General features: G+C 37.9%; 2 protein-coding genes and 1 long non-coding RNA gene across 4 annotated transcripts in view; 2 read left to right on the forward strand and 1 right to left on the reverse strand.

The window, feature by feature from the left end:
• Positions 1-9,764, forward strand: part of LOC122067753 — a 13,457-nt gene extending 3,693 nt beyond the window's left edge. For both annotated transcript variants that reach the window (XM_042631597.1, XM_042631598.1), the window contains exons 2-5: positions 6,443-6,680; positions 7,521-7,643; positions 9,120-9,222; positions 9,322-9,764. In XM_042631597.1, the coding sequence (XP_042487531.1) occupies positions 6,586-6,680; positions 7,521-7,643; positions 9,120-9,222; positions 9,322-9,567 (567 nt within the window). In that variant the 5' untranslated portion in view covers positions 6,443-6,585 and the 3' untranslated portion in view covers positions 9,568-9,764. The remainder of the gene's footprint in view (positions 1-6,442; positions 6,681-7,520; positions 7,644-9,119; positions 9,223-9,321) is intronic.
• A 3,310-nt stretch (positions 9,765-13,074) lies between these two features.
• LOC122061652 (uncharacterized protein At2g29880-like) lies at positions 13,075-14,565 on the reverse strand. Its single transcript, XM_042625071.1, has 2 exons — positions 13,995-14,565; positions 13,075-13,904 (listed from the first exon to the last, which is right to left on the reverse strand). The coding sequence occupies exons 1-2, from the start codon at positions 14,322-14,324 to the stop codon at positions 13,509-13,511; spliced, it is 726 nt and encodes a 241-aa protein (XP_042481005.1). The 5' UTR covers positions 14,325-14,565; the 3' UTR covers positions 13,075-13,508.
• A 2,332-nt stretch (positions 14,566-16,897) lies between these two features.
• On the forward strand, positions 16,898-20,722 carry LOC122059956. Its single transcript, XR_006134181.1, has 3 exons — positions 16,898-17,505; positions 18,918-19,447; positions 20,067-20,722. It is a non-coding gene; the product is annotated as an uncharacterized LOC122059956 (long non-coding RNA).
• Positions 20,723-21,566: the final 844 nt, after the last annotated feature.

The following is a 21,566-nucleotide window of genomic DNA, read 5'->3' on the forward strand; positions in this document are numbered from 1 at the left end:
AAAAAAAAAAAAAGGAACAAAGCAGAGAGAGAGAGACGATAGCACTAGAAGAAAAGAAGAAGAAGAAGAAACAATGCAGAAAAGAGAAGAAAGAATGGACGAAGAAGAAAAAAAGAGAAGAGAGATTGAGAGGCAGGAACAAGAAAAAAAAAGCAGCAGAGAGAGAGAGGAACAGAAACAAAAGAAGAAGAAGTAGAAGAAGAGAACACGAGAAGAGAGAGAAGATGAAGGGAACAGAGAGAGACGAAAGAGGCATACTTGGTTGTCATCGCAGAAGACTCCTAGTCAGGGTCATAGTGCAGTCGAAGTTGTTACTGCTTCCTCCACTGGTGGAATCTCAGCCCAAGGTGGAGAAGCTCTCCCTTTGTCGATAAGTCCCCTACCCACGATTCCTTTACTCTCCCCTAATCCTTTTTCCTGAATTTCCAGTATCGCCCTTTGAATCTCTCCTAATCCCTAGTTGTCCTTATTACATCTTCTTCCAAGTTTACCCCTCCCCATTATATATTCAACTCTTTTGTTTCAAGTTGAATTTTTATATTACAGTTCTGCCCCTCCCTTGCAAGTTTCAGCTAATTACCATTCTGCCATTGTTCCACACTTCCATATAATTATAGTTTGTTCCCTAAGTCGTTTCCTTGAGTTTCCCTTGCCATAGTGGGTCCATAGTGATTCTGGATAGTAAACTTGGCCGATGGATATACATCTTTTATTGGATATCAACAATTGCAATTGATGCAAGAGAAGCTCGATGAGATTCAACAACATTGCAAGGGCATTAGAGCCCACTAGTCACATCTGGTTGTATACACTCTACCTTCAACTATGTGATCTCAGTCATTGAGCGACAAGTGGATGAGCCAGAAGATGAATCACCAAAGGTGGAAGATGAGATGGCATCATTGGAAATTGAAGATCAACTTGTGGGAAAATTTAAATCAGTTGAACTCTTAAATGAACCGATCGATTTTATTTTTCTGAGTCACCACTTCATCTATAAAACTTCACGTCGTGGTTTTCATAGCATTCGATCATGGTTTTGATGTGACTTCATACAAGCAAGAATGGATACTGATCGATTGGTGTTGATTCTCCCATTCTACAAAACTCGTCTGATTTTTTCTCAACATTGGGAGAATTGATATAGATACGCATCCATGGAGTGATCCATACCCATCTGGGTATCTAGCGAGAGATGAACCGGACCCATATTGAGTCTTTGGCTAGTAGGATATTTTAGGAATTTTATTTTATGCAATCTTTTAATTTTTGGTAACTTAGGTAGGAGATAACTACTAGGATTTAGTTTCCAATTAATTTGAGTTTCCAAATTAGAGTAGGTTTCCTTTTAATGTTGGTTTTCTTTTACTATTTAAACGCTTGTAGTCGTTCAATTAGGGACAAATTTGAAGAATGATGAATTGAGTTAATGTTTGAGAGCCTTAGGGCTGTGTATGTGATTCTCCTCCCCCTTCTGTGCGAATCTCCTCTCATTCTCCTGCAACTCTGAGACCCATCTCAGGGTTCTTCCCTACCCTTAACGGGCCCTCCATCAAAGAGTCTTAGTGACATCATATGGTGATCTCTTTACATTGAACTTCATGAATAGAGATGCCATCCACTTCATCATGGGAAATGGATTTCTCGCAACATGTACGCTAATTCTCTACCAGGTGCCCTTATAGAACATGATACAAAAGTACATGTGCAGATCCTCAACAATTGGCAATAAGCTTCTTCTGTGGTTTTTAGGCTTTGCCAGACAATAATGTGGGACTTGATAGATCTAGGTTTTTGTCAGTTCTTAGTGCTTGCTTAGGGCCTGTTTGATTTTGTTTTTAAAAATGGTTTTTCCATTTTTCTGTGCTCAGAAACAGAAAAACATCATTTTTTCTGTTTGATTTTTTTTGTTCTGTTTCACCAATTTATGAAATATAAATTAAAATTTATATTTGCTTTTGTTCCCAGAAACAGGAATGGAGAAATACCTTTTAGTTACTTTTCTGTTTCTTGAAACAAGGTGAGGGGAAAAAATCGTGAAATCCCGAGTCCCGACGCTCTACCCTCTCCTATCTCCCTACAACTCTCCACAAGCTGCAACTCTCCACAAAGCTCGGCGACCGTCTTTGCTCTCTCGCGAAGCATCGGCGACCGTCTTTGCTCTCTCGTGAAGCTCCAGCGATCGTCTCTGCTCTCTCTCGAAGCTTAGCATTCTCTGCTCTCTCTCTCTCTCTCTGTCTCTCGTCAAGCAACGAAGAGTTGCAGCGACAAGTACGATCGTCAAGCTCTGGTATCATTTCAAGCACTAATTCACATATCTGATTTAATCTCTGTAACGTGGGGATTTGGGGGTTATCTTGTTGATTTCTAATGGGTAATCTCTGGCCCTAATTTCTGATTCCTTCTAATTTGTGTGGATTTGAGGGTTGTCTTGTTGATCTCTGATGGATTTAAGTTCTCTGTTTGCTGTTGCCGTTGCTGATGTTGTTGCTGTTCTTCCCTAATTCTTCGTTGGTCGAGATATTGAATGTTTTCTTTTCTTCCTGAATATTATTATTACTATAATGTCTGTGGATCAATTTGTAGATTGTAACGGTTGGTGGGTTACTTGATATTCTGTGGTCTTAGAATCGAGGTGAGACTTGATTACCTGATTCCGGACTGATTGCAATTCTCACCATGGCCTAGCCGAACCTTCAGGCCTTACCAGCAGACCAAGCACTCCAACTGTTTGTGCTAGGGCCTAGCCAAAGCCTGATGTGTAACAGGGGTCATTGGTGCACAATGCAAGATCTAACATGTTTGATATAATTTTTTACATGTGAGTAACCCTCATTTGTAGTGGTAAGTCCTCATCCCCTGTTTTGGTTATATGCTCCTCATTCCTGTGTGCTGGAAAATACTCAAGTTCTGCCGATCTCCCAATAAGGCATTATTGGACTTTCTGTGTACATTCTATCCCTGCTTTTAACAGCAGCAGCAGTAGAGATCCTTCCCATTTCATTATGATATTCATCTGTCAATATTTTATTTCTGTTATTGTAGATGGGATCCGTCTCTGCCTCATCACTCTGATAAATTTATGTAGTTGAGTTGGCCCTCGGTTCTAAAATAATTTGAATGATGTGGATTTTCAATCTCCCAAGGGAAAAGGGGTATAATTAATGTATGCATGATTTATTGTTAGATGTCTATGATAGAGATGGTTTACATTGGTTGTCTGCAAATGTGAACTCATAATACAATATTATGCTGTTTAACCAGAAAAATAAAGTGTTTTTGTGTGTATGACATAGAGAGAGATCCTCAACCTCAATGTTTAATTTTCTGATCTGGTTAATCACTTCTCCTTACTTCCCATCTGAGCTGACAAAGAAGCCAAGTACCAAAGTCCAAAGAAGATTTTGAAAGTAGATCATATATCTTATAAGGACTTCTGTTTCAGTTTCTCACTCACTCACTCGGTCACTCCTTCTATTAAGTATTTTTTGTTGTCGTTGTTTGTTATTTTTTATTATTTATTAATTCCAAGGAAAATTGGGTGGGAAGGGAATGGCTGGACTGGACAGTTTCACTTTTCCCTGCCCTCTTTTGTAGCTGCTGCTGCTGTACTACTACTTCTGCCCTTTTTTGAGTTTACCACCACCCTTTTTTTCTTCCCATGTTGTAGTACTATTGTGCATGCAAGCTAATTAAGGATAGTAGATGAACTTCCCCAGAGAGAGAGAGAGAGACCCAAAGTCCCAAGTCCCCATGTGTCTTCTTCCCTTAGAAGTTAGAAGTCACTGTGAGGGAGAGAGCATATTTTTACTTATTTTTCTGTTGTTTCCTTTGGTTTTAATTAAATGGGATCGAAAATCAAACTCTTGTGTCATTTGTTGGGGACCCTTTTTTATTTTCTTTCTCAGGGCCCGATCTTTTAGGTGTTCAAGTCTTATTTTCTTACTTAATTCTAGGAGATAATCTCCTGGTGAATAAGAACAACTACTTTTTAACTTTTGAGAGAAAGAGAGAGAGTTGGGAAAAGAGTGATGCAAGTGTAGTAATGGTATGCAACTCACTATTGGGAAACCTTGGAGACTGCGGACCACATTATTCTCCATTGCCCATTTGCTTGAGCATGTTGGTTTGGGTCATCTTTATTGTTCAAACCACCTGAAGATATATATTTTACAATTCCTAGGTGGGTGGATAGTTGGTCACAGTGGCAAGGATTCTTGCTGATATTTTGTTTCCATTTATTGCTACTGTTTCACTCACTTTGAAAATTTTGGTTATTTCTTTTGAGAGATTTCCTTTTGTCATTGTTGAATGCTAGTATATGAATCTTCAATATGCATATCCGATTGTGAGCTGATGATTCTTGACTTTAACATGATTAATGTTTCTTTTATGTAGACAATATGTCATATAGTGGAAACCCTACTCCTGCTCCAACCACAACCACAACCACAACCACAACCACAATCCTTTGGAATGCTTCTGAATTGAACAAATTCATCAACTTAATGATTGCTTAGTTCTTAGTGCTTGCTTAGTTTTATGTAGTTCCAGCAGGTTCTGGAAATAATTGGTGGTTAGCCTCAAATTTACTTGGTTCTTATTTGACAGGAAATATTTTAATTATGGATTGAGAAGTGAGCAGCTTTGCAATTAATTTGAGCCTTTGAATTATATTTGCAATTTATTTGGTTTTTTCCCAACTGAAATGTAGGGGTAGGTATCAAACTTGGGGTCTTCCCAAAATTGTGTCCTGAAACAGTGAATGCTCCAATGAAGTCTCAAGATGAGATCTCAGCTATTCATGGTCCTGCAGGAAAAGAGTTAGAAATTAGAATCAATGGTGCAACTCCTTCCTTGAGAGGAGCAGGTGCCATAAATCTTTCGGTCAGAGGTCTGTATAGTGCTCGAGTGTGGACTTCCAGCCGTTTTCAGTTTCTTCCTTCATTTTCCTTTTCATTTGGTTTGTTCTTTAGTTTATGGCAGCCAGCCATGGGATTTGGACCTGGTGTGATTCCAAATTAATAGGTTGGGTTGCTCTTTTAATGTCCTAGCGTGTGTGTGACCCTAGGGAGGTGGGAACTTTTGCTTCTTTCTCTAGTAGTTACTGCTTCTATTGTTGATGCTGTTTCTACCTTAGGTAGTTCTTCCACAAGGTTCATTTGTTGTTACTTTGTCTCTTAATCAGGTTAGGATTTTTGAGAGATTTTTAAAATCCAATTGTGCTATCCTGTTAAAGTTTCGCATTATTAGCTTGTAAACTAATTAGATAGGTCTAATAATATGAGGTTCAATTTGAAGATTTACTTTATATCTTCCACCCCCCACCCCCCCCTTCTCTTTTCTTTTGGTTTTGTTAAACCAGTCTGAGCCCAACCCTGCTTTCTTGGTTTTACATTTTACCTCTTACATTATTTTGAAATGTAGTGGAATTGCTACTTCAGATATTTTAGATACGTGAGACTAATGAAAGCCGTCTCAGAGAATAAGAAGATGACTTTTATTTTAGTTCTTCTTTGTTGCTTTCCTTCCTGGTTTGGATGTTCGGTTTATATTTGAATCGACTGTATTCAATAAAGGATGCTATATGATTTGGTTGTTAAATGGTTAGGCTGATGCCTTATTAATGTCTTTTGGACCATGGATGTCTTTATGTTGGTGCTTTGTAAGCTTGTATTGCTTGGATTTTCATGTATATTTTGGATGTGACTACTTGTTTCCACTGCACATTGAATTCTTCTCCCTTGTTGATAAATGTTTAAAATTGCTTAAGTGGGTTGGCCTGGTGTAGTTTTCCTTCCATAAGTATGTAATTTGATTTACTTAAATTAATCTAATGGGAAAGACATGGTTTCTTCATTTAAGTGACACCACTTGAAGCCCGGTGTTAGGTTGTGGGATTTTTGAAACGTGGATGTATGTAAGGTAATTGATAAAGTATAGTAATGTATGCCAAGTCCTCAAAATTTCAATGCATCCAAATAACAGAATTTGTGAAAGGGATTTCAATTCCATGGATTTTTATAAATTTATCCAAATATTGGAATTACAACTGAAGGGATTTTTTATTCCATGTATTCTAAATTCCATGGAATTGGAAATCCCCAAATCAGTGTATCCAAATGCAGCCTAGGAGTTGTAATTGGTAGAGCTGCAATCCAGTGTTGCGCTTCTTCATGGACCTGAAATGGAAATCAGCCAGTCAGCAATCCTGGGACCTGGCTCTCTACTTACAATGTCATAGATGATGGACTAAACCAGGAAGAAAATATCAAAGTGACTACACAGGGTGCAATTTCGTACAGTAATTGAAGTCCCACACCTGGGTGGTGGTTTTGCTTTTAGTCTTTTTCTACTAAAATTGTGTGCTAGCTCTGCTGGATTAGCTCCGCATCGAGTGAATTCTCAGTTCCTCACCAATTGCTCTCTTTCTGTCCATCAGATTCAAATCAGAGGGTATCCATCATCGGTGTAAGAAATTTAGATTAGTCATCATCACTGCTTGGCTAATTCAGTGGGAGGTGGAAAACAGGCAGAGGAACAGAGACAGTGACAGAGAGAACCATCAACAGTCCACCATCAACCATGTCGTTCATGAAAGGAGATCTTCTGACAAGAACTAGGAAACTTGTGAAAGGTCTTGCCAAGGCCAAGCCCATATGGCTTAAAGCCATGGAAGAGTTTGTTACCATGTCCCTTCTTCACTTCATATATGTATTCCTTAATGTTTGTTTGGTTTTGTCATTGAGATCGATTTCCCATTGCCATTTCTCAAAATTATAGCATGTTCTGTGATTCTGTCCTTACTAGAGTTTTAACAGATTGAAAACAGGTCATTGGTTTCTTGAATTGCTTGAACATTAGGATGTACAATCGTGGTTCTGATGAAGAAATGTTTGATGTGTATTTAACTTTAATTGTGTTTACAAAGGTTTTGGTGGAGAGAAGCTAGAGGGGTGTCTTTCTTCTAAGGATAGTGAGCTGAGTATGATTTGTGTCTTATGTCACAGCACTCAAAGGCAAAGTGGGTCACAATCCTGGAGAAGTTCGATTCTTTCATGATTTCTCTAGGCTTCAACTATTATTTTGTTTTTATCTGTTTACTTTTTGGTATTCATATCTCCATCAGTTCAATAACTGCCAGCTTTGATTTCATGATCTGCCCGCTTATTGACTTGAAGCTGTCTCTTGTTGTGTGTATGTGTGTTGGGGGGCACTGGGGGGTGATATTACCAAATGGGGCTGAGCAGTCATTTTTTTTTTTTTTTATAACTTTAGAATAAGATTTCTCCAACTGAGAAAGAGAAAAAAACCCTTAGAATAGAGATAATGAACTTAAAAATGCTGTTGAGCATGCTTATCTTTTTATTCACATTCGTGTTTGGTGCTTAACTTGAGATATTTACAGAAGTGCCGGAGAACAGATTATTTCCTACATGGGCCAGAGTTTCTATTATGATTTCTTGTTATGTATTGGTTATATATGACATGCTTGCATATGGTTAAATTGCACCATCCAGGGCTCCACCTGTGACATTCCCTCGTACTGATGGAAAAGTGGAGAAAATCAGTCTTCCTGAGGATATCTATGTAAAGAAGTTCTTTCAAAAATATCCAGATTCTAAATATGAAGATGCTATCAGGTATTGCCTCCTTAAAGATGCACTTTTTCTCTTTTTGTTTCTGTATCTGTTTATCTTTCATCCATCACTTGTACATACAAAGATCTTTACCTTTCTTTTTCTAAACAAAATGTCTATCTTCTTCTACAACATGAATTAGGGAATAGGAATGCTCCTATGCCTACCATTATTTTCAACTCATTTTATTTGCAGTTCATCTCTTTCCACCTTATTTATCTTGGATATGGTTAGAAAATTTGTTCAAGAAACCGAAAAGAGGAGACTTCAAATAATTTGGTACATAACAGCAGATAAGAACTAGGAAAGGCTGCGTAATATGATAAATCCCTGTATGTGTAGAGTCCTTCAATGCCTACACTTCGCACGGCCAGGCAGGCTATCCCAAATAACCAGGTGTTTCTAGAAGAGTGAAGGAAAATGAGATGATCATAGGCCTTCAAAATCCATGAATATCCAATGGATCATTGAACGCAAGTCTGCTTTCATCTCCGAAGAAAGCAATTGAGTGAGTGTGAAGTGAATAAGTAATAAGAAAATTCCAAGACTACAAGGGGTGCTGCAGTAGTCTGGATTCTTTGCATAGTCATCACTGCAATGGAAAGCCCTGAAATGAGGCTTGATTATAATTTATATTGTTGACTATTGTATTCAGAACTTTGTTTCCTGGAGGAGGGTGGTGGTGAAGGGGGCACACAAAGTTCTTTCCAAGATGCCTCATTGTTGACCTCTTGAACACTCTTTCGGTCTTTTCTTCTTCACAGTTCTATTTGATTTAGTTTTCACGAAATGCAACCTGAGCCAACCTCGAGATTCAGTGATTGTACATGCATGCCAATATGTCATGCAATTGGTGAGCTATATATAGACATTGACCATAGAAACTGAGACTTTAATTCTGATTCAATTATTAAGCTTATCGGAACTTTCTCATGGAATTAGAGTTGATTCTGATTGTCTGTGAAAACTGATTGGATTCTATTAGCCAGTGCAACTGACTGAAGTTATGTTCTAATCTGCATAAAAGGTCCCCCAATAGTGCTGATGTATTAGCCTTTTGTTTCTACCATTCAAGGTTTACATACTGTATTCATTAGGTTTAGTGCCTGCTTGAGGTTTCTCTAGGTGTATTACTAATGCTATTTCTCATTGGATATTAAATGTTGCATACCCACAACGCATGCTAATTCACTTTAGAAATTATGCATTGCATAGCCATAATTCATTAGTCTTGGGCATGGGTTAAATAAATGTTCTTGTTTTAGATCAGTTTCTTGTGCCATTTAGCTTGGATCCAAGGTATTCGGAGACATGTGTCCAATACACTTTGGTAATGAGAAGTATTATGGTGTGGTTGCAGAAAACTTTGGCGTCATTTTGAGGGTTGGATCTTGTTATATTGGGGTAGAAAAAGAAAAATGTACTCTAATGATTGATTGGACTTGTGAATGATCCGTAAATGTTATCGTAATTCAACAGGTTTTGCGGCTTTGATCCCCCTCCAGCTCGTGTCTTTGGTTGGCGAGTACTTGAGATGAAAGAGCAGGGAGTGAGTGAAGAGGAAGCGATGGCTGTTGCTGATGTATGTATAAATCCTTCTCATAATACTAGATTGTTTTCCTTAGGAGTATGTCCTATATTACTCTTATCCACTATTTTAATTTCACTTTGCCGAGTGTAGATGGAATACCGAGCAGAAAAGAAAGCAAAGAAGCAAGCATTTAAACGGCTGAAGCAAATTGCACGTCTCCAAGGAAAGAAACCACCACCAAACCCATATCCAAGTGCTATCAAGGAAATACAGGCTGAAGAGAAGAAATATGTTCGTGACCGATTCTTTAATCCCAAGATACGAGAGATCGTGCAGAAATTGAAAGAAGAGAAGGCAGCTGAGATGCAAGAAAGAATGAAGGGAGGTAGTTGGTAATTTCAAGTTGCCTGACAGCTCCAACGTAAGCTCATCTGTGGCTTCTTAAACCCATTTTGTTTTATTTTCTACGGATGAGGATCTTGCATTATGTATAAGGTTTTGTAAGATGGGGCGCGGGAGAATGTCTCACCTTGTTTGATTCGGTCCATTAATTTTATTTGTTTAAAATGGAAGCTTTTCTGATTTCTTAGAAATTGTAAACTTTAAGTGAATGCGTGCCAAATAAATAACCAAGAGGGATTTCATGGCTTGCTCCACCAACATTTTTTGTGTAATCAGTTATGATGTACTGCCTTCTTTTTCCCCTTTGTGGAAACAAGGGAAATTCTTATATATATATATATATATAAATATATATAGATATAGATATATTATTTGGTGTGCATTCTCGTTCATGGCTGTTAGACAATGCAATCCATTATGGAATGTGCTATTTAGCTCAGTCTGCAATGGTTGAGACTAATAAATGTAGAATGCATACACCAAACACAGAACATATCTTGGGTTGAAAAAAGAAAAAATAAGAGGTGGATAATCTCTAGGGTTGCTCTTTGGACCCTAATTGATAGTAATCTTGACCGTAAATTGTGATAGTACCTGTTCTAAATCTAGGATAGAAATGCAAGTTCCAACGGAGATATCTCGGTTTCAACATGGTCCGAAATTGATTTTCTCGCAAAAAAAAAAAAAAAAAATAGTTTGTTACTTGTCTCCCTCCTCCCATCCTCCCACAATAGACCATGAATATGTCATTTTCATAAAAAAAAATGAGAAACTAAAAGATATAAAAAAGAATGAAAATCGCAAACAAACAATCATATAATGCACACACACATAGATTTATGTGGTTCAACAAGATTGTTTACGTCCACATGAGATGAGATATGTTTCACTATCAATGGAGAATAGGGTTACAACCTCTCGTCTTTACACATCTCTTAGATTGATTATAAAGAAAGAACATCCGTTAGGAATATGTAGTCAAACCCTGTGTAGGTGATTTACCAAAATACCTATATAGCCCTAAATGGGCTGCATAACGTACGTTCGTCCTTACACTTTGAGGCCTCAGGCCCTAAACCTCATAACATCCTTTCGGAATCAACCCACTTATACAAGCAACAGAATACAAGACACTATACCCCCAACAATTTCATAGAAGGGATGAGAGATAGAAATAAGGAGGCACTAGCGTATACCATGCAATAGGACAAGGAATTCAATCTCTTTCCTTTACTTATATGGGAAAAATATGAAAAGATTAAGGAACCTAATTAAAATGTGGGTAAATGTTTTCTGTCCAAGAGCGGCCCAACACCTTGACACAAGAGTGTGCATCACTGGTCATTGCACGACCCCTGTATATTTGCGGCGCAACTATCGCACTCTCGAACAGAAAAATTGTTCCAATGCTTAAATTGTTTAAGGGATTGAAAAACTTGTGGGCTACATAGGCTCTGTACTGTAACGATTCTGTTTTTTTAACATGATTTTGGGTCTAGCACACTTTTTTGCATTTCTATTTTTTTGGAGTGATTCTGCATCTTAAATGTTGTATGGTAATCGCCAAAAAAAATTGATTTTATAATCTGAAAAAAACAGAAACATGTATGGTTCGTACTTAACAGAATCGTTTCTGTTAGAAACCAATATTTACATAAAGTGCCATATTCACCATGGGTGTCAAAGTTGTGATTTTTAAATAAAATCTAAGGATAGTCAATGGTTTTTTAATAAATTCTAAGTTATGAAAACCATGATTACCCAAATAACTTAAGTCGAATGAGACAAATAAGAATATCTCCATATCAACAACATGGTGTTCACTTCAAATATGAAATATTTGGCCGTGTTTCCTTGCCATATGAAATATGAAATGTTTCAACAAAAATATGATCTATCATAATAACATAAAAGTATGAACAAGAATAAATGCAAGTATTGACATAATTCTTAAAGTATCTAATTATGAACTTAAGGGCATAAATTAGGTCTTCCAATTTAATTCTTAACTGCAAAACATGTCCCACTACTTCAAAGTTTAAATCCAATCATCAAAATGTAATCATGTAATTTGAGCCATTCCGGCTTTAACAGCTAACTCATTTGCAATCTTTTTCCTAAGATCATCCATCTGTCTTCTTCTTTCTGCTAAGCTTATACTAATGTGAGCCGGTGGTACATAATCTTGAATTTCTTCAGGCTCCTCATTCCACCAATTTTCACCAAACTCCTTAAAATTCTTGTCTGCAATTTCTTCCTCCCGAATGAAGTTGTGAAGTGCACAACAAGCAATGACGATGCATGTTTGGTTGTTCAATGGAAAACATGGCATTTTGCTCAGAATTGGGAAGCGCTTCTTCAAAGAACCAAAACTGCGCTCTATAACATTCCTAACAGAAGAGTGTCTATTATTAAATAGCTCTACTGCTGTCCTTGGACGTCTATTCCTATAATCATTTAGATGGTATCTTTGTCCTTTGAACGGCGTCAAGAATCCAGTAGTAGATGGATAACCAGAATCAACCACATAATATTTACCTAGCACGTAAAGTGAAAAGTAATGAATCAACACAATATGTAAAATAGAGCATAATCAACTGTTGAGGTTAAGATTTAGAACGTACCAGGTGGAGGATGAGGAAATTCAAATTTAGGGTTATTCAATGCCTCATTGAATACTCGACAATCATTTGCCGAACCCTCCCAACCAGCGTACACAAAAGTGAATTTCATGTCAAGGTCACATGCACACATAACATTTCAGGTCGTATCTCCTTTCCTTCCTCTGTACGGTATTTGTTTGGATAGAGGTACAGAAGCACTAACATGAGTGCCATCAATCGCGCCAATGCAGTCCTAGTACCAATACATGGATATTCATCAAATCAAACCACGTATAACCACAAAACAACATAATCATTGTTTTAATCATAAACAACATACCTTGAAGAAAGGATAGAGCTTTGGTTTTTCAAGAATCTGTTTAGGGCAACGACTGAAGTTTGGAGGTTTGATATTCTCTTGTCCCAGTAGTATGAAAGCACGTAACACTTTCTTAAAGTGTTCACCTATAGTGTTAAGAGAACGCTGAAAGTGTTCTGCTATGTCTCTATACCTATCATTGTGACCAACGATAGATATAAACATTGCCAACTGCTCATCCACTCTTAAATATCGACTATCTTCCAACCAACCACGTTGTCGCATTAACGCTTCAAGGTTGAGGAAGACATGGCGTTCCATTTTATACTGTTCATAGCATCTGTCTACATGTCCGTTTAGAACCTCACTCACTCGCTCTGGTCCTGTCAATTTACTATCTCGTATGGGCTCTCTAGTGTATAATGAATCATGTGCTTTCATCAACAACATTATACACATCATGATTTCTGCATCTGTGTCATCCCTTTCCATTTGTTCAATGTGTTCCCTAGATGCGATCATTCTTTGATCCATTCCTATAATATAAAATTAGAAATATGCAAACACATCAAACCATAATTTTGAACAAATATCCAAGACACCTTAAAAAAAATGAAGGAAAACATAGCAAACCATCAAAGTTAAAAGTAGTGTCAAGGTACAATGATCAAATATTCAGGACATCAAATACTACAGTTATAAAAAAAAGTCAAGATACAGTCATCCATAACATCTTAAAAAGTGAAGGAAAACATAGCAAACCATCAAAGTTAGAAGTAGGGTCAAGGCACAATCCAAGTAAAGTTATCAATCTATCTAATTAAAAGAACTTTTCAAGAAGCAAACTACTGAAGGGTACGAAGGAGTATTGACTTCCGATGAGGAGGGCAGGAAATTAATGCTTCTCTCCATTGCGGATCAGCCATTAACTTCCGAAGTGCTTTCTCGTATAGTGCTTCATCTAACTCATATTCTGACTCAAGCACCTCCATGGCCCTAGTAATCCCATACATCTATTCCGCATTTTGGGTTGAAGCAGTGGACATGCTCGCATCTCGTTCTACCCTTGATTTACTAATATCTTGAATTGCCTTGAATGCCATTGACCAATCATTAGACTTGCTCCTCCTCCTTTTCGCATTTGGAGTCCTATCATGCCTATGCTTAGTAACTGGCCTTTTTTCCACTGCTTCAGTTTGAGTGTCACCTAATGGAGTAACTTCATCAGCGGAACTTGACTCATCACAAGACTCAATCATAATCCTAGCTTCATTGGCCCCCAAAGTTTTCAACATGGTTGTTTGAGTCCCACTTCCTTCGCCGTCTGCATATGTATCACCAAATACCATACATAGTTCTGGCCATTGTGGTAGTCCGTGCTTCTTAAATCGTGCCCAAGTAGGGTTATCCTAATAAATAAAAAATACGCATAATCAAATACTTGAATTGATATATCCTGGCATTTCAAAATACTCAAATTAAATACAACTTGAGCATACCTTAATATGAGATTCCCAGATGGATTCATCATCAACAGTACAAGTTCTTGAAGCAGTATCCCAACCAAAACCAGTTGTCTCCAATAGCTTCTTAAACTGACTATAATCCTGCCTCAGTTTGTTCACTTTGTTCTTCAACTGTATAATGGCATAGTTGACCCCAGTTTTTTCTTTGAAGTTATTGGCAATGTTGTTCCAACCAGCTTTATTAAAAGTCGAAGTAGTCCTATTTCCTTTCTTAACTTCCTCTACCATCAGGACAATAAGGGTGTCTACATTTGCTTCGCTCCATTTTGCAGTCTCATTAATTGCTTGTTTTGAAGTTGACATTTTCTCACTATTTTACCAAAAAAAAAAAGAACATGAATTTAAAATCCAAATTGAAAACACTGATTTTCACCAAGGCACCCCAACCCAATGAAACCCCTATGACCTTACTCACACAAGGCTTTCAAAGGCCTTCAATGAGGTTTTGAATACAAATAAGAATGATTAAAATTTGTACCGAGCAACAAAGAATCAAGGAGACAAATAGGAGTAAAGAAAAGGAGACATAAGGTTGTCTCTTATGTCAAAAGTGATATTCACACTTTTTGGAATGGTCCATAATCTCATGTATAACACTCTCTTGACCATTTGGATCCGTGGAAATTCCAGCCCAATCCTTCAAGTTCAGTTCAGGATAGGCTTGATCCTTCCTTTGATTCATTACATGGGAAAGCCCACAAACATTTGAAAACATGGAAAACATGGAAACGTCTAACATTGTTTCTTTTCTTTTTTGGGTTTCTGTTTCTGGAACGAAAACAATTTTTGTCTGCAGGGCATGAATTCAATACCCTCCAGCAGAAAATTGTTGTGGAGTCCAAGCCCGACAACTGGAAATCATTGGAAAAAAGGAAAGCCTCACCAACACTCGGACTTAATTTCTTCTCTAATAACCTGTTATGCCCTGGGACTCCTCCAGATTGATTGTGAAGAAGTTTATATTACAACTCTCAATAAATCAACAAGGGTAAACCCGAGAACCATAGCTCGTTGGAGATATCCATAAACTTGAGGTTTTTGAAGTGACCAATATTATTGGGAAATTTTCCCCCACCGTGGAATTTTTAATAATTAATGAGGTACTCATATTTCCCTAGTACTCATATTTCCCTACAGGATGCTTTCAGACTTTGCAAAAAAAAAGCAAAACAAGAAGCTCCAGCTAATTGTTTTGATCAAATTCTGGAGTTTCATCACCAAAGTGACTAACATGGAGTTAATTCAAGCAGCTACATGTAGTGAAATGGTTGAAGCCACTCTCGGTCTGATTAGAAACAGAGAAATAAAGACCCTCGCTGCCTCCGTAGACTACGAAGGCATTGCCCTTGCTGATAAAATTCTCTCCAAAGTACTCGCGAATAGAACAAAATGCAATAGAAGTCTATAACAGTAAGGTAAGTTCATCTTAATACTTTGATCATTGACATCATCCCGAATGAACAAAATGCAATAGAAGTCTATAACAGTAAGGCAATACTATTTTTGCAAGAACACAACACACAAACTGAATTCATAATGAGAAAAGCGACCAAACAAACAAACAAACTCTGGTCCAGTACAACTAGATGCAAAGTACATAAACAGATCGAGGGAGTCTAATAACTGAAAGCATTTAAAAAAACAGATCGAGGGAGTCTAATAACTGAAAGCATTTAAAAAAACTGATCGAGGGAGTCTAATAACTGAAAGCATTTCTTACACAACAACACTAGTGGGAAATGGAGAAACAGCCTCCTGAAGATCCTTCCGTTGGCACAGAGGAGGAGGGAGAAGAGATCAAGAAAGAAAGGGAACGAGAGTGAGAGAAAGAGAAAGAGAGAGAACGAGAAAGAAAAAGAGAGAGAATCGTTTACCTTGACGATGGTAGATCGAAGATGGCAGAGCTGCTCGCCTCTCGCCTCTCGCCTCTCGCCTCTCGCCTCTCGCCTCCTTCTTGCCTCGCGTCTCCTTCTCGCCTCTCGCCTCCTGTAACGAAAATGGGGTTAGGGTTTTGAAACATAACAAAGTTATGTTTTGAGGGTAATTTCCCAAATTACCCCTCATAACTTATAAGTGATACCTGTTTCGGCGCCTTTTGCTCAGAATGACTTCTAAAAGTGAAAAGCAAGTATTTTATGCTCCAAAAAATGGATTCAAAAGTCTCATAAGTGTCCGGTTCATTTCAAAAAAAACAAGAAATTGAACCAGACTTTCCATACAGGTTTTACCTTATTTCTGTTTCAAAAAAATAAAAAAACATCAGAACCCATTTTTTAGATCGTTACAGTACAGAGCCTAGTGGACGCTAGATTCCTACACTAATGACAAGTTTTTCTTTTGTTTAGCAAAAAAAAAAAGGATAAGTTTTTCTTTTAACTTTTTCTAATTAAATCTCTTCAATTCACTTGACTTGTGATCAACCTGAGCTATGGATTCAGTGTCATTAGAAAGTATATCCCCTTTTCAACAGTTTTCGAAACGAATTGTGCACATTTATGAGCATACTTTGCTTTTCCTCTAATCATTGTTACTATAGATTCCTTCCCCTTTATCGCCCTTTTCTCTTCGTATATCTTGATCAGGCAAGGAAAAGAACAAAGAACAAATTCTTAACCCATTCTTTCCACTTAAAGAAACAAGAATAGGAATGACACAAGAAGATTCATTCCTACCCTTTAGGTTTGACTTAGTTATTCGACTAAGTTTCCTTTGGCCAAAAGGGGAAGCAAGAGCAATTGTTTATTCTTTCACTGCCTAAGGCAAGAACAATTTAATGGATTGATCATACTTAAGGAACATGTTCTTATAGAAGCTCCTCCTTATAAAGAGTGAGTGTACAATAATGAATCAATCTAAAACTATAATCAAAGGTGTGGGTCTGTGTAGTGAGAAAGGTTGCTGTGATAAAACCATGAATCCTGGGCTTTACCAAGCTGCAAGATATGGTGACACTACCCTCCTAAATTTAAGAACAATCCCTGATATAGATCAACAAGCAACGAGACCCAAATCCAACACAGCCCTTCATATTGCTGTGTACCATGGACAGGACGAGTTCGTGAGAGTTCTCAGCAGTCAGTATCCAACGCTCCTCACACAGCCAAACTCCGATGGCGACACTCCATTGCACGTTGCGGCGAGGACTGTAAATGAAGAAATGAGGCTTATAGCTAGTTTTCTTTTCTCAAAAATAAGACCTGAAGGTGCAGGTGCAGCTGAGAAGCTGATGAGAATGAGAAATAAGGATAATTACATGGCTTTGCATGAGGCTGTTCGAAGCAACAATCTTCAAGTGGCTAAGTTGCTGATAGAGGCTGACCCTTGTTGGTCATGTTACGACAATGATGCTGACAAGTCTTGTTATACTTGGCTGCTCAAACGGGAGATCTAGAAATGGTACAGTAATCCTAAAAAAAGCCAGCAGCGTATGGTGGCCCCAAAGGCGAGAAAGCCTTGTATGAGGCTGCGGCAAGGAATCGATTTGGTAAGTTTGATCAATCCTCTGCAATTTTTTATTTTTTTTTCCTATTTATTTTCTTTCTTAAAAAGAGGGAAGAGGGGTTGCAACCTAGGCCTTCTCCAACAAAGTTTGCTGCTATTTGGGTTTGCAGTCAAAGAAATAGAATCTCAAAATGTATCTTAAAAAATATTAAAATCTAAGAAGATATTGATGAACCAAAAGAATTTGAATTATTCCATTTCTTTAGCGATGAGCCCTCATAGGAGGAAAGATCATGCATTGTTCTTGTCAATATGAAAATCTCGGGTTTTTTTTCCTGGATGAATAAATGTATATTATAAAAAACTCAGGAGAGCCTCAAAGGAAAAATAAAGAATTGATGGGATTGCTACTTGGTTGGGTGGCCATTGCACTCACACGGAGACCAACAAAAAGAAACTTATAGGCTTCCAACCAAGGGTTAGGGTGATATTTTTGCTACTCCCTGTATCTGAGCAAAGGGTCGCAATCAAGTAGTAATTTTTTTTCTAATAAAAAAATGATAAAAATGATAAAACACTTTCACACTACCCTTTAGAAAGGGGAGGAGGGTTCCAAGAATTCTGGATTCCCTACTCGCACCCGCCCAAGTGGAATCTCCACCAATCTATGTCAAATTGAAATAGGTGGATGGAGATTCCACTTGAGTGGCTCTCCCCAATGTGGGGAGGATCCCCATGTGGGTAAAGGATCCTGACTCTCCAAGAGGTGGCAAGGTAACAATTTCTTAGGGATTCCATCCAAAGCCCGAAGGAGTGACTGATCTTGGTTTTGACTTCGAATGAGATGGCTTTTAAAAAATGGGGCAATTGTCTTGGATTTAGTGGTCCATTGCCTAAGATTGTGTTTTCTCCATATATGATAGATTGTTGTGTCGAGGGCAAGCTTACCCAACTTTTCAAAATTTGAAAACCTCATGTTTCGATTTTTCAGCCCATACTCAATACAAAACTTAAATTTGTCCAGGCTATGGTAAATTCATGTATACAACTTGACCAATTGAAAATGTAGAGCAAAGTTTCAAGCATCGATATCCTATTGGTATCGATTGAAATTGATACTCAATACCTGACCAATCTGGATCAATTAAGCGTATCGTGTCAAGAGTAAAATAGTAAATATATATATATATATATATATTTCAAAAAAATGCAAAGATAAAATTGATCGATATGCACCAATCCAATCTGTTCCGAATTGATATCATAATGATATCGTCAGAGGCCAAATTTGATACAGATATTGAAAGCTAAATCCATGATGCGGAGGAATCTGACCAGGAATCTAGCCGGTTTTGGACAGATCATCAAAGCTGATCCTGATTTGACTAATCGAGTTTTGAAACAGTGGTGTGACCAGTTATTATCTCATTAATTTATCCTTTTGTATGGTTTCAGATATTGTGGAAGAGCTTACAGAAAAGAAAATACAAATCATCAGAGGGGGAGATGAACATGGAAAAACTGGTCTCCACTATGCAGCAGAAATTGGCCACTATGATATAATAGAGAAGTTGATATTGAAATACACATCTAGTCCTTATACATTGGACAAAAATGGTCACTCTCCACTTCACATAGCAGCTCGTGAATTCCAGCCTAAAGTAGTTCAAGAGATGATTAAACATTGCCCAGATTGTATTGAGCAACTAAGCCAGGAAGGAGAATCCATTCTTCATTTTGTAGTGAAGAGTGAAAGGTTGAGAATGGTTATCTATGTTGTTGATAGTTTGGGTCTGGATAGATTGATGAACAAGGCTGATATGCATGGAAATACACCTTTCCATATATCTACCAAACTCACTAGTTCCAGGATATTCTTTTATTTGGCATTCGATGGGAGGCAAGATAAAGAGGTACTTAACAAGGAAAATCAGACAGCTTTTCAAATACAAGAGAAGTAGCCTAGCAACTCCATATTTTCCAAGGTATGTTACCCTCATGTCCTTGTTCTTGTGTTTTATGTTGTTCCAAACTGCAATTTTATATATGTTTTTCTTAGGAGAATAAAATAATTTAAAACAAAGGAGGAGGAAAAATAATACAAATACCCCTAAGAAAGGGGAGGGGGAGAGGAAGCGACAAAGGATCCACCCTTGAGGAAGGAAAAGGGTCCGAAGCAAAGATGGAGGAAGGCCCTAGGACACAACAAAGTGATTATTCCTTGGGGAGATAATACAAGTTTTAATAATCTGAGAGACCTTAAATTTTACATCAAAGGAGATAGAATCACAAATCTAACGAATCGGGGGAGAGTTGGAGGTCCATTTCTAAATATGGTTGACAATAGCGCAAAAAGCAAGCTTACCCATAGTGTCGCAAATAAAAGATCCGGCATTTTGCAAGGATCCCTTTCAAAGAATTATAATTTTATATATGTTATTCTTGCTAGTTAAGTTCTAAGTTATACATGGCCGAGTTTGGCTCAGGTCCCAGAACTAACACACCTCTGACTCGTGTATCAACACTGTTAATTTGATGTTTATGGCTGGGTGTCTAGTTCTACCACATGCCATTATTGTAATCATATGAATATGTTCCTTGCAGACATCAAACCTATGGATCAAGTGTTTAAGACTACAAAGTTGGCGAGAATGGTTCAAGAAGGTCGAGACAGAAGAACAAGATGATACTACATCAATGGTTGGGTCATACAAGCAAATGGCCGGCATTTTGGGGATAGTTGCAACACTCATTGCCATTGCTACCTTTGCATCTGCTTTAAAAGTTCCTGGTGGGTTCAGTAGTGGAAGTAACTCAACCCAGGGAATGGCTACTCTTGCAGGAGACCCAATCTTTGAAGATTTTATGATAGTTGATACCATAGCTATGGGCCTCTCCTTAACAGCTATGTTTGTCATACTCTTTGGGACTTACTTTAACAACAAAAAAATCACCATTTTCATGGAAGTTGCCAGAATCTTGACCTTCTTGTCGTTCCTATCAATTGGGATGGCTTTCATGGAAGGTGGGGTTGCAGTGTTGCCCAGTGGTTATCTCAGAAATCTCATCACTTGTGGATATGGAATTGCCATATGGTGCCCATATTTTTTTGCAATCGTTGGGTTTCTCATATTTTTTTACCCATTAGTGGTTCCTACTGCTTTACTTGCTTACCAATATATGCCCTATCATCTTAGACGACTGGAGTGGTATTCTAAATTTATTGGGCATATTTGTTGTCTATACAGATGATATGTATTAATCAAGCCGAAGGCTTAAAAACCCGTTGTTAGCAACAAAAAAAAAAAATGCACTAATTTATGACTTCTACCTAGCTTTCAGGAATTAATAAATCTATGTATTAATTTGTTGTGTGTGAAAAAATAAAGGAGAATTTCATTGTCTTCTATTCTAAATATATTTTGTCTACTTTTGGGTGTAGACATTCTGATAATCTGTATATTCCCTTGATTTTGTTTTCCTTCTTTACCTATTCATGTTTAGATGAGACTCTCATATATATTTACAACCATTGTAATGGATTAGATACAGAGTTTCATAATTTCACAAGGTATCAGTGCCTCTGATAGTCCCTTTGTTGCCACCTCTTTTTTAGAAACTCTGTCCCCGTCACTCCATTGCCCAACCTCCAAACCTTAGCCCCTATTCACAGGCCTTTACCCCAAGGTAGGCCTCTGTCGCTGCCTTGTAAAACAACCTGCACAAAACTTGAAAACCTTCTCAACCCCTCTCATCCCTAGAACAAACCCTTGACATCTCTTTTACCTCGAATCTCAATCGCTAACCCCCTTCCATTGCAACAAACCCACCCCTTCCCTCCAACTCACCAGCAACCTGCAACATCCAAAAACTCCCATAGGAATCACCCTTTGCAAACATTGTGGCCTCTCCCCCCCACCCCCATCTTCTTCAACCCAGGATCTGAGCCTCATGCCATCCCCCAACCATCGTGACCACCAAACACCATCTCCCACACATCTTTTTTTTTTTTTTTTTTTTTTTTTTTTTCGTTAACCTAGGTGGAAAGTCGATTAGACTTTGGAAAGACGAATGGTTGGGAGAAAATTCTATAGATGAGATGTG

Source organism: Macadamia integrifolia, chromosome 2 (assembly GCF_013358625.1).
Source record: "Macadamia integrifolia cultivar HAES 741 chromosome 2, SCU_Mint_v3, whole genome shotgun sequence".
Taxonomy (NCBI): Eukaryota; Viridiplantae; Streptophyta; class Magnoliopsida; order Proteales; family Proteaceae; genus Macadamia; species Macadamia integrifolia.

Excerpts from the sequence above, each read along its gene's own strand:
- LOC122061652 (XM_042625071.1), bottom strand. The coding sequence starts at position 14,324 with ATGTCAACTTCAAAACAAGCAATTAATGAGACTGCAAAATGGAGCGAA. Across the intron at positions 13,905-13,994 it reads TCTGGGAATCTCATATTAAG|GATAACCCTACTTGGGCACG; the intron begins GTATGCTCAAGT and ends TTTATTTATTAG.